Source organism: Pinus tabuliformis, chromosome 5_2 (genome assembly GCF_031772625.1).
Source record: "Pinus tabuliformis cultivar Carrire ecotype Pingquan chromosome 5_2, CPIR1, whole genome shotgun sequence".
Classification (NCBI taxonomy): Eukaryota; Viridiplantae; Streptophyta; class Pinopsida; order Pinales; family Pinaceae; genus Pinus; species Pinus tabuliformis.
This window is the reverse complement of record NC_142306.1, coordinates 1,041,669,418-1,041,682,821: the sequence shown is the minus strand read 5'-3', so window position 1 is coordinate 1,041,682,821 and position 13,404 is coordinate 1,041,669,418. Positions and strand designations below refer to the sequence as shown.

At 37.1% G+C, this 13,404-nt stretch overlaps 1 protein-coding gene across 3 annotated transcripts; it reads right to left on the bottom strand.

Moving 5' to 3' along the window:
- Window positions 1-4,347: 4,347 nt before the first annotated feature.
- On the bottom strand, window positions 4,348-6,078 carry LOC149162798 (uncharacterized). Of its 3 annotated transcripts, XM_089435795.1 has the most exons (5): window positions 5,987-6,078; window positions 5,432-5,561; window positions 5,186-5,332; window positions 4,708-4,807; window positions 4,348-4,515 (listed from the first exon to the last, which is right to left on the bottom strand). In XM_089435795.1, exons 2-4 carry the CDS (start codon window positions 5,528-5,530, stop codon window positions 4,727-4,729), a joined length of 327 nt encoding a protein of 108 aa, XP_089291921.1. In that variant the 5' UTR covers window positions 5,531-5,561; window positions 5,987-6,078; the 3' UTR covers window positions 4,348-4,515; window positions 4,708-4,726. The 3 variants fall into 3 exon arrangements, with proteins under 3 accessions (XP_089291921.1, XP_089291920.1, XP_089291922.1); XM_089435794.1 differs by lacking the exon at window positions 5,987-6,078 and having other exon boundaries at window positions 5,432-5,607; XM_089435796.1 differs by lacking the exons at window positions 4,348-4,515; window positions 5,987-6,078 and adding an exon at window positions 4,574-4,596 and having other exon boundaries at window positions 5,432-5,607.
- Between the last annotated feature and the right edge of the window lie 7,326 nt (window positions 6,079-13,404).

The window sequence follows — 13,404 nt, the reverse complement described above, 5'->3', positions numbered from 1 at the left end:
TTCCTTTCCTCGGTAAAGCCATCTGTGATGAGGATCTGGTTAATTCCCTGTAATTTCTGTTCAACTTCTTTTTTGGCTTTGAAAATATTGCCAAACTCATTTTTGTTCCAATCTTTGAGCCTAAGTTTGATGTGTTTCAGTCTCTGATGCAGTAGGAACATATTAGTTCCCTGAACAGGCATATCTTCTGCCCACCATTTTCCAATATTGCTGATGAAGTCAGGGTGGGTGAGCCAAACATTTTCAAACCTAAAAGGTTTGTTTCTCGAAGTGCCTATAAAAGAAGCTTCCAGTTGGATAGGCCAGTGATCCGAGCCTCCAAAAGGGAGGATGAAAGTAGACAAGTCAAGGCCTGTGAGAATGAGGTCCTCAGAGATTATAAATCTATCTAGTTTAGAGGCAACTTGAGAAGCCCCTCCCCGCTTATTATTCTAGGTGAAGGTACCATTTTTAGTCTCTGTATCCACTAGCTTCATGTCGTTTAGGAAGTTCTGAAAGGCAATGGAGTCTCTGCCTAGTGTTCTAGTCCCACCTTTTTTTTCTGAAAGAGATCTGATCATATTAAAGTCCCCTCCCAGAATCCAGGGCATAACAGGATGTCTTTCTCTTAGCTCCTCCAGTGAGATAAGAAGCCTGAGTTTGTCTTCCAGTATTTGAGGACCATGGACATTTGTAATCAAATAGACTTCCTTATTACCCAAAGGTTGGATCACCATTGAAAGGTGGTTCCTGGATGCTTCAGCATCTAGGATTTCAAGTTTCTGGGGGTTCCAAAGTGTGAGAATCCCTCATGTTGTGTTGTCTGCTTTAACTTCTAGATATTCATACTTGATTAGCCATTTGCTATGTATCTCTCTTATTTTATCTATAGAGCATTTTGTTTCCTGGATAAACACCATATCAGGTTTTTCCTCTTTTATTCTATTGCTAAGATTTCTTTGTTTCCTTTTACTTCCTAGACCCCTAATATTCCAGGTCATGAGCTTCATTAAGAAAGATTTGTAAATGAGTAACTAGTAAGATCTTTCATCTTACCTGAGTTGATCATGAGTTTCCCACACTTTGTCAACAGCTCATTCTGTCTTTTTCTTCCTCTTTTCCTGCCTGGGTTTTTGGACGAGTGTCTCGATGTTACCTCCATCGTTTTCACCCTCTATTTTCCTGGCTATCATGGTTTCTTTTGACTCCAGAACCCTTTGTTTGAGATCTCCAAAGGAAGAGCTGTTGCACTTTGTCAAACTCCTCTTGTGGTAGAGAATCAACCCCTTTGGTGGTTCCCTATTCCAAGAACTTTTCTAGATCGAGATTCTCCCTTTCAAGAATTTCCTGCAGATCATGGTCCTCCATTCCAACCTCACTTGGGGTCATCTCATGGTCCTTGTCAAGTTCCATGGTGCTTGGCAGATCCTCCTTTAGTTTACTGTTTTCAGGTATATCCTCCATGCTATCATCTTTTTCCTTATCTGCAGGATTATCCTCCAGTACCTAGTTAGTCCCATTGTTCCCACCTTCTTCTTCTAAAATCTTGAATCTGTTGTGACTTGGTTGCTTATCCTCGTTGGTTTTCTTCTGGTTCTTTTTCCCTCCTTTCCCTTTGCCTCCCACTTTGGTAAAGCCTTTGGGATCTTTGCCTGTGTTGGTTTTATTACTGTTCTCCAGTTTGTTTAATGGGCAGTCTCTAAAGAGGTTCTCGTGCTCATGACATTTGTGACATCTGAATGGAACATGTTCATAGTCCACTGCTTGCACCCATTCTCCATCATATACTTCTAGAATGATTTCATCCGAAAGTGCTCCAAATAGGTCCATTTCTACGCATATTCAGGCAAAGGAGGTATATTTTCCTCGCAGAGTCACATCTGATATTTTTATAAAATGACCTAATTTAATGCCTATGGATTTTAAGGATTCTAGCAGCCAATAATCTAAAGGTAGGGAGTAGAGTCTTATCGATACCAGTATTGATGTGAATGTCTCTCATTTCGAGAGAAAATTCATCACCCATGGTCGCATGTAGAGGCCCGCAGCAGCATAAAAATATGGTCCTCCTTCGAACACTCTGTCTTTGTCCTCTAAGTTTGTGAACACCACTGTGAAGAAACCCTTGGACCCAAGGTGAAGGTTTATTTCCCCCTTTGGTTTCCAGTGGTTTTTTATCCAAGCATGTAGAGCCTTCTCCGTTGGCCATATCCCCATAAATTTGCATATTACCGCATATGCCGCCATGTGATCCCTGTGCACCTATAGCGCTGGATCACTTAAAACAACCCGGGGTGTAATGGTTGACCTAGGTTTACAGAGTCCTGTCATATTCTTGTGCTTAGCTCTCTGGCTGCCTCCTCCTATTCTCTTGTCTCTTCTGACCTCCTCATGATTCTCTTCCTATTCATGAGCTCTGATGTTTTTCGGTTTTTCTGTGTTGATACTCCCAGTTTCTGCCTCCATTGATTTCTTGAAGTGGTTTGAAACAACTTCCCTGCTTCTATTCGCAACTGCATGACTGTAGGAGGGAGTGGAACCCCCCTCCTCGCCCCTTCATGGTCACCAGCATTGTTATCCTATTGCAAACCCTAGTTCAGCTTGCTCCCTCACTCCCGTCTCATCTCCCATTTATTAGTTACCCTAATGTTTAAATACATATTTAAATCGATTTCTTTAAAAATAATTAAAATATATCCCTTCTTAAACTTGTTTCAAAGAAAGTTTAAAACGACTACAAAACAACTATCTTCCCAGAAATTAACAACGTGATATACAATTATATAAAATGAGCCAAAATGATAAATTATTTTCAATAACAAAGTCATATGACACAAAACATTTAGTACAATTTTAATTTTAATTTTTTTACTTATAAATAATTATAATAAGTATTATCACGTGTATTATCACTCACATGATAGGAATTGTAAGTATTATCACCCACATGATAGGAAGGTTTGAATGACTCGTGATTGAATTATCTTCGAGTAAAAAGCTCTACCATCGATGTTAACGAATGAATGTAGTGTATTATTTTATTTTTAAATTAAAGTAATCAACAAAAGAAAGGTATTAGCACATTAGAATGTTGTATCAATTTATAATATAAAAAAACCCTAAAAATTAATTAAATTATAATTTTATTTAAAAATATTATAATTAATAATTATAAAAAAATTATTAAGGTATTAATTTTTTATAATATAAAATTATTTGATCTATAATTTATAAATATATTTTGTTATAATATTATGGGTTAATATTATGATTTATCAATATTATATGTCCAAAAATTGATAACTTATTTTATATGATATTTGTTCATATCACATTTTTTAATTAATCAATGTAATTAAAAAAACAAAAAGGAGTAGTTTAGAAATAAATCACAATTTTTTATTTGTAAATACTATTATGAATATTCAATAAACACTAAATCTCTACCATCCATCTAATAATTATTGATAATTAAATTAAAATTCTGAACGCTCTATTCCAAAATAAACATGCTTATCAATGTAATTAGTAAGAGAGTAGAAAAAAAATTTCAAAATGTAGAAATTAATTATTTATAAATATATGTTTATTGATGATATAATTAATTATATTTATTAATGTAAGTTAATTTTAATTGTGAATTTATTATGAATTTATAGGGGTTAAGTTTTTAAATATGTAAACATTTGTTTAATTTTGATTTTTTTTAGTGTTAAATTTGTATTCTTTTGTTTGATGGTAGATTTAGAGTTAATATAAATTTATGTTGCCTCTCAATATGCCATTAAATTTTATTTATTGACTAATTTTCCGTGTTTTTTTAATTTATTTCAAAATTTTATAAAAACAATATATAGAAATTTCAATTTTTTTACAATTTACATATTAATGACTAGTAAAATTTGTTAAGGTTTTTACACTTTAAAATAAATTCTTATCCTTAAAATTTTCTGTATATGCCATGTGTCAAGTCCATATTAAGCATAGAAAAAAAGACACACAATATTGAAATATTTCAATCACTACCCATAAGATGAAAAAATTTCTCAAAGTTTTAATTTCTTTTTAAACTCAATATATAAAAGAATTGAATTAAATCTAACCTAATTCTTAATATAACATAGGCTAACTTTATCTTGACTATAAATGAATTTGTACATATAAAAAATATATAATACACTATTCAAATATTTAAAATATATATATATATATATATAAATTGTGCTTACCTTTCTATATATTTTTTATATTAAAATATTTATTTTGTTATTAATATATTTCTCATTAACACATATATATATTTTATATTATTTTATTATTATTATTACGTTATTTATTTATTTAATAAATATGAATCATAGTGATGAATGTTGTGAAATCAGACAATTACATTAAAACTATTGTTTGTATTTCAATATCCATTCCCTTTTTCAACACAAACCCTCTGCAATATCAACACATTTTTGTATGTGCAAATCTTTTACAATTTAGGTAAAAAGAAGAAACGATTTGAACATTATCATGCTATCTCCAAATCTGCAAAGACAACAAGGTCAAAACTTTTACAAATGAGCTCATAAGAAGAAAGGATTGAACTTTATCATGCTATCTCCAAATCTGCTATGTAATGCACCATGTGAATAGAACAACAAGGAAAGGAGTGGAATGAAAACAAGAAGAAAATACTAGTTATCTGCATGTATTTAAACTTCCAGGGAAAAGGCTTACGGGATTTCAGACTTATTGTTTACTTTAGCAGCATGGTGCTGAACTTGCCAACAGGAGCATTGGGTCTTGCACAAGCTTTGAAACAAGCCTCACTGCAATCCTGTGGATTCAATACAACATGAATTTACACTGCACTTATCTGTGTCTCACCAAAAACTACATTAAGCAATAGATATCAATTAAGACTTTGGATTGAATTAAAAAAAGTGAATGCCTTTGGGATGTCTCCTTTGGATTAGGTTGCCAGAACCTATTAATTTATCCATGATATGATATCATTCTAGAGAAAAGGGTACCCTCCTTGAAAAGAGAATGAAGGAAAGTGCCAAGGTTTCCATATGGCTATTTCACAGAAAAAAATAGCCCTCTTATAAAATCTATAGTTTCAGGGACAATGAACTCCTGGGTGCAACTAGACCCAGAGACAATGAACCTTCAGGTGCAATTATTTGATCAATACTAGGTTGAAGTTTGGTACCTGAGAAGAAGAGCCTGGATAGTTGGCATTGTGAGCTCTTTTACAGGCTGCATTGCAACCTGTTTGACATGCATCTTCCACGCTGGTGTAGCAGCACCCAGCATCTTCTCCCTGACTTGCCATGCTCTGTGTGCACAGGCCTTGCACCTATATGCCATTACCAAAGTTTAATAAAAACAGCAAAGTTTCTAAAGAATTTCTGATAAACATTCCCATGTAAGAATAAGCAGGTTGAAGTATAAATACCTGCGCAAACACTCGGATTGTGAATACCCCAGCCTGCTGCAACGCTGTCATTCCTTTCACAGAGATTGCTCGGTAATTGTCTGCTGAATTCTTCTGCATTTTGCTTTACCACTGAATTAATTCCTTCCTCCTATCACACAATACAATAGAGGGCCTTATTCTTGAGTTGCATTTTCTATCCCACTTCGAATTTATTGTGTCAAATTTCCAAACTATTAAGTTTAATTTATCTTTAGGACAAAATGATAAAGGATAAAGACTTGTTTTTGTTGGTTCCAAAATTCCCATTACTTATTGATTTTTTAATTAGATTTTTTCATTATTGGCTCTATTTAATGGTTTTGAATTTTTATATAATAATTTTTTTTGTAAGTCTGGTAGAATTACATATTTTTATTATTTATAACTTCTCACCCCATCCGATAACCTAAAACTTCTGGTTTGAAGAGACTTCATTTCCACAAGCATTACTAATTGAACTACCTCAAACAAACTTAACACAATAATTTTTCAAAAATAATAAAATAAAACTCAAATCAATTGTCATCCCAAAACCTCATTTCTAAAATTATATTCACTCTGATCTCGATCATCCGATCATTCTATCACTCCCTTGGATTTGTTCTGAAAACACAATTCAGAATTACCGTACTATTCGGTGATAAGGACAAAGAGAGGTGAGGAGAGTGACAAAGTGTTATGCTGTATCGTGGCATTTTATAGTTGCTGGCTTTTTTTCAACGTTATCCACGGCCTGTGGATTTAGGAATATTCTCGCACTGACAGAATATGTAGCACATTGCTTTATCCTGCATCGCCGTTTGCTTTATTTATTCTCTCTCTATAATTGAAATAAAAGTCCTTAATATCTTCCGTATAGGTATCAAAATCATGTGACTCTTTGACATGTAAATGTATTCCATCCTTTCTTTATATCTATAAAGAAAGTTCTTCCTAGCTTTTAATTTTTTGCATTTATCCATTCTTAAATTATTGATGATAATACTTTGTGAAGTTACATCTAAATTTATTTAAAAGTAAATATATTTAATAGATATAGAGTATAATGGTTAATAGGGATTTATCAAAGGTAGAAAGAGATCAAATATGTCAACGTGTAAATTTTTTTAGTGCAAAACTTAAGGAAAGGTTTTCACAATCGCTCAAAGTGCAAACCTCTTTTTTGAATGCAAAATCTGAGGAAATGTTTAATCCCTCTTGAAGCTTGATAGATTTAGAGTTAACATAGATCTAGGCCGATTTAATTGTTACATCCAAATATATTTAAAAGTAAATATATTTAATAGATATAGAGTATAATGGTTAATAAGGATTTATCAAAGGTAGAAAGGGATCAGATATCTCAACCTCAACGTGCAAACCTTTTTTTAGTGCAAAACTTGAGGAAAGGTTTTCACAATGGCTCAAAGTGCAAACCTCTTTTTTGAACGCAAGACTTGAGGAAATGTTTAATCCCTCTTGAAGCTTGATAGATCTAGAGTTAACATGGATCTAGGCCGATTTAATTATTAATAACTGGTAATTATAATTATTAAGTTTTATTTTTATTTTTTTATTATGTAATTTTACTAAGTCAAAATGTTTTAATTAATAATTTTATTTATTTGAAATGAGAGATGGTTTTTGGGCATGTGGTATTGATCAGCCGTGGTATTGGCCCATGTTATTGTAACAAAGCCTATTTACAAGTTAATAATATCAATAGTAAAGTGGGGTGAATATCCATAATTAAAATCCTTGTTATACTGTAAGTATTAAGTTTTTATGCACTTATTAATGAAATTTAAATATAGCTACAAATTATTACTTTAATTTATATGGTAAAATTGATCTAAATTTATAGCTATTATTTATATCTTAAATATGAATTTATAGCTACTATTTATATCTTATATATTTTAAACGTGATAGAGAGTTTAGATATATCTCAAAATTAATTATAATATTTTTTCTTTTAGATTTAATTAAAAAATGTTATAAAATTAAATTCAAATAAAATATTTATAATATATTTTGATTGTGAAACGAGATATGGTTTTTGGGCAGGTGGTGTGGATGAGCCATGGTATTAGCCCATTATATTGTACCAACACCTATTTACAAATAAATAATACCTATGGTAAAGTGGGCATGAATATCCATGGTGAAAAATATTGTTATATTATAAGTTTATTGTAAGTATTAAAGTTTTTATGTGCTTATTAATTAAATTTAAATATGGTTTTATCATTAATTTAATTTATAAGGTAAAATGGATCCTAACCCTACTAGTTATATATTTTAATGTGATATGTATATTATAATTTTCCTAATAAAAATAAAATTACTAAAAAAAAAAAAAAATTGAATTTTATTATTTTTATTACTTTTAACTTTTATGGACAATACATATCCCCGTAAATTCAACATATTGAGATGACATGCACAAATGTTTACATAATTTCTTAGATTACATCTACACATTTCTCATCTAAGCATTTCCCCTATAGTTGTAGAGTGCCTTTTGAGGCAAAAAAAACATTTACCAACCTAAGAAGTTTTTCGTTTAGTTTGTTTGATTTTTTATTTTTTTTTAACTTTTAATGATAAGCAACATTGAAATATTTTTTTTTTTTAATAATTTTTTTACAAAAATAAATATTTTTTGTTATCAATATACTTTTTCTAATGAAATGTGTCTAGTCTATGTTGAATATAAAAAGAATTACACATCTATCTTCACCATTATAGTCTAGAAAGTTGATATCCTCTTCATAAAAGTGATTTAGAGCATGTTATGCCCGTGTATCTAACGTACAAGAAGAGGTTAAACAACATGGAAGACAAGAGGTTTCCTCAAATTACTTCAAACTTTAGCCGAAACCACCCTTGGCTCAAGCAGATATGGGATAAGGATGCCCAATCTTGGCTATATAATTGAGAGATAAAGGAAGATATCAATTTGCAAAATAAGGATAGTATTACAAATATTATTACATCAAATGATCTAAGTGGATATCAGTGGCCATCCACCTATTCCACTGTCTCAAAGCACAATCCTCCATCTTGGTAGTTTTTCTATAATTTTTCAAGTCCTAAAATTTTGGGGCCATTTTGAGGCCCTAAATGATGTTTTTTTGACGTGGTAGGGGCCAAGGTGCTAGCCATAGGATCTAGCTTGGGCTTGATCTGAGTGTGTACTTCTTAGATAAACCTTTTCAACTAACTATTGAGCATACCAAACAATATCATATGCAAAAGTTACAACCCCGAGAAGTTAAGGTACCAACATACCCCATCTGGGCCACAAAACTTTTGGTGTCCCATCTCTTAAGGTTAGGTTTTTGGATGTTTAAGTTTTCCTAATTGTTGCTTTATGTTAAAAAGGGTCTTTCAACCTCATTGTAATGTGCTCTGGCAAATGCTCATAGTCGCCACATCTCCACCATTCAAGCAATTTTGTTTTATTTCCACATTGTTACAGTTTTAACACACTCCATTTATTAATAGAAGTCAAGGTTTACTGTATATCTATATTTTTGTTATAAATCTATATTTCATTTCATTCTCTTCATAAATATGGATCAATTGTATCTCCAATTTTTCTTTATCTGTTTTGTGTGCATGTCCCCAATGAGGTTAGGGTATAAGTAGTTGAGACTCGAACTAATTGATCCTTTGCAAAACTTTCCTCGTTGAGCCCAATGACCTCCCGTGGAAGAAGAAAATAACAACGAGGGAGTAAAATATCCTATTAAACTTTTGCTTAAGGAAGCCCTTGTGCGACAAGGGAACGAGATGATGGATAATTTTTCCTAGATCCTTTGACCAAGTTGCCAATGGCTTACACATCTTCATCTAATGGTCACTTTGGAGATGTTGTCTCCTTCAAGGTACAAATTAGTTCTGATATACCTATATTTAGAGGCTAGATAGATGTGGATGCTCTAGACAAATAATTAAATCATCTATAAGGGTATTTTTGTGTCTACAAATTTTCCAATAGATAAAAGACTACCTTTGCACTCCTTAAGTCTATATCTCATTTAAGGATTGTTGGGAGACTTATTGTGAGAAAAAGGCCACAAATGAATCTGTAATTTTTGTGGCCGTACCCACTTAGGGTTCCTTCAGGGATGTTATTAAGGAACAATATTACCGTATTGGAAGCTACAATGACCAATATACGAGATGGACCATATTGCGAGAGGAGAGGGACCAAATAGTGCTAGAGTTCACAAACATCATTTGTAGCTTCCACACCACTATGGTATTAAATACTATGAGTGACATGTCTTTCTCAAGTACTGCGAAAATTTGCACAGTTACATCTAGAAAAATAATAATAATAATAATAAATTCAATATTAGGCTGAAACAACAAACAGTGAATGATGGGAGGGCTCTGATGGGTTTTGCGCACCGCGTCCGCGTAGGTCAAGGCTAGCCTAGCCGCAGGAACCGCAGGATCATAGGCCGCCTCACCTGATCGGCCAGCACAGGAGCAGTCTACGGTTATTGTTTTGGTTCAGGCTCCCGGAACGGTTATCGGCGGTTTGACCGGGATGGAGGACACCGGGTTCACGGACCTCGTGGACTACTCCGAAGATCCATTAGAAGGGCATTATATATTCGGAAACCCTAAGTTCCCGGGTTTCGAAACAACAGCTGTTGAAGGGGAAACCACACAGAACAGCATTCCTGAAGTCTCTCTGCCGGATCCACTCCCCTCGGCGCATGATCTGGATGCTCCACCGCTCTCGCCTGGAACCGCTGCCCTTCTACTCTCCTCGCTCTCACCAGACTCCTTGGCACTCGACCCGCTTCCATCACCGCGATCCGATCCATCACAAGCACCAGTAGAGACACGGGGGACCGCAGAAATACCCCAGCAAGAAGCAGGGATTCGGCCTTCGGGTAGCTTCAGCACTCCGGCACTCAATGTTCAGCCTCCAAAACCCTCCCCCCCGGTTAGGGTTTCAAATCCCCTCATAGATCATCCGAAGGCACCTCGCACGAAGAAGCGGAAGACGAAGTGCATCAGAGCGACGGCAAAAGATATCACAGTAGCCTTCGGAGATCCCACCGACTTCGAAGATTCTATGGCACTGGCTCGAACGGTCCTGGTTGGACATGTGCGGGGGCGTACCTTTACGGCGGAAAGATTGACGCTATGGGTCAAAGAAATCTGGGGTGCTCTTCTCACGGAACTGCCAGAGGTTCAAGAGCTTCCGAGGGGATGGTTCTCACTCCATTTTGCAACCGAGGCATGCACGGACACAGTACTAGCTCAGTATTGGCACATTGAAATGGCACCTGTGCTATTGAAACGGTGGAGTCCCCTATTCGATCCTGAGCGCGAACAGATTGGAGCAGGCCCACTGTGGGTGCGTCTGCCAGGGCTTCCATTACAATACTGGTCGGAGGAAGCTTTTATCAGAATTGGGAACGCGCTGGGCACATACTTGGACCATGATCGATCGTACAAGGATACAAGGAAAAGAACACTAGCAAGAATTCTGGTGCACCTGGATACACGGGAGGGATTGGAAGAAAAAATCACTCTAAAATGGGGGAGATTTAGCAGACTACAGATCCTGGACTATGAAGGTGTACCCTTCCGCTGCAACCGGTGCCACCAAGTGGGTCATCTATTCAAGGATTGTCCATTGAATAAAAGTCAGGAAGGATCTCCAATCATCTCGCCCGCGGTATCCAGAGGTGTCTCACCGACCATTCCCCGCCCTCCACAGAGCTGTGCGGTTCCTCAAGGCGCTCCAGAGAAAGCAGAAGTGCACAAGACAGCCCCGCCCTCGCCTCCACTGACTAGGGCTAGGGCAGCAGCAGCGGCAGCACAAGCTCCGGGTACATCACTTATTCCTCCCTCTTACTCTCTCGATCTCTCATCTGTATATGTGAATTCAATTGCATGCACCATGGCACAGTGCACTATCCCCCGCCTCCTCTGATCCCATCCACTGCTCCGCCCTCACTGCCTCCCTCATCTTCACCCTCCTCGATTTCATCCTCCAGATCGGCTCCATCCCATCCATACTCCCTGCGCCCTAGATCCTCCCAATTGGAGGCCTCTGAAACTCAATTCGGGTTGGGCTTGGTTCCTCTCGGCCCTGGTTTCCTAACTACCCGGGGACGCAAATCAAATCTCAACAAAGCCATCAGGCATGCTGGCGCGGAAGTGGCCGCTGGGCGCCAAGCCACCATCGATGGGGTCCTTAGAGCATCAAAACCCCCTAAGATTGGCCCCCCATGAAGTGCCTCTCATTTAATTGCAGGGGCTTGGCTAGTACCCCTAAAAAACTAGCCCTAAAACGACTTTTTGAGGTCGAATCTCCTGATATCATCCTCCTACAAGAAACCCTCGGCTCTGCAGAGTCCATCACTCATGCCCTCTCCTCCCTATCGGCAAGATGGAATTTCCTTGCAACTGATGCATTTGGAAGATCGGGAGGGTTGGCGATAGGGTATAACCCCAAATCAATCAGATTGGATTCCTCTTGGGGAGGTCAAGGCTTTATGGGTGCAGATATATTCTCTACTGACCTCGGTCTCACCCTTCGTATCATCAATATATATGGACCCTGCCATCAGAGGGAAAATTTCTGGAGCCACCTACTCGGCTGCAACCTAATGACTCTTGACCGTATCATTCTGGGTGGAGACATGAACTTTTCTCTGGGGTTCAGGGAGTCATGGGGTTCAATGGCCCAAGTAGATCCGATCACAAACTTCATTAAGAGCTTACTGGAGCAGCATGACTTCATCGACATCCCTATGCAGAAGCCCCTTCCCACATGGAGAAATAGAAGGGTAGGGACCGCTGCTCTGGCCCGTAGACTGGATCGTTTCCTGATGAGAGGCCCGCTGATACAACAGTTACACTACTATAAACAGCGGGTGGGTAATGGGGGCATATCCGACCACTCTCCAATTATACTGGAAATCCTGGGAACACATCAGAAGCCAAAAGCACCTTTCAAGTTTAATCATACGTGGCTACAGGACCAGAGCTTCACAAAATTGGTCTCGGACTACTGGAGAACACATCCCATTGACAGAGAACCATCGATGGCTAGAGGTTTTGTTAAAAACCTAACAGAACTTAAACACATTGTGATTAACTGGGCCAAAGATAAGAAGATAAGGGAAGATGTGCAGCTCACGACAGTGGAAGAAGAACTGCAAGCTCTTCTGGACGAGAGAAATCTGGGATTCATAGCACAAGAAGATAAGGCTCGGCTGGTGGAATTGGAAAATCAGAAGAATAACATACTTAAAAGTAGGGCGGAGTCGCTCAGACTGCGCAGCAGAGCTACTTGGCTTAAAGCCGGAGATGAAAATACAAGATTTTTCCACAATTTCGCCAAAGGAAGGAAAGTGACGAACACAATTTGGAACCTCCCCCTACCTGAAGGTGGACAGGCGGATTCTTTCAACAAACTTTCTCAACTCGGGACTGCACACTTCAGGGGATTATACAAAAGCCCTGTTGGCACAAATCTGGCCGAAATCATCAATGTGGCTTCTCACTTCCCCAGATTTGTAGAGGAAGAAGATACTGATGGTCTAACAGCACCCGTCACTATGGAAGAACTGGAAAGCACACTCAAATGGTTTCAGAAGGAGAAAAGCCCTGGGCCGGATGGCTGGACAATAGAGTTCTACACCGCCTTTTTTGAACTTCTGGGAGGAGATATCCTTAAGGTGGTTGAGGAGAGCAGAACCTCGGGCAGTCTTTATAATGCCATCAACTCTACTTTCATCGCCCTCATCCCCAAATCTGATTCCCCTGCCTCCTTTGATGATTTCCGTCCCATATCTCTGTGTAATGTGCTCTATAAGATTATTTCGAAGATCATAGCCAATAGGATCAAGCCTATCCTATCTCGACACATCGCCCCCCAACAATTTGCCTTCCTGGAGGACAGACAGATCCATGAAGCTATTGGTTCCGCC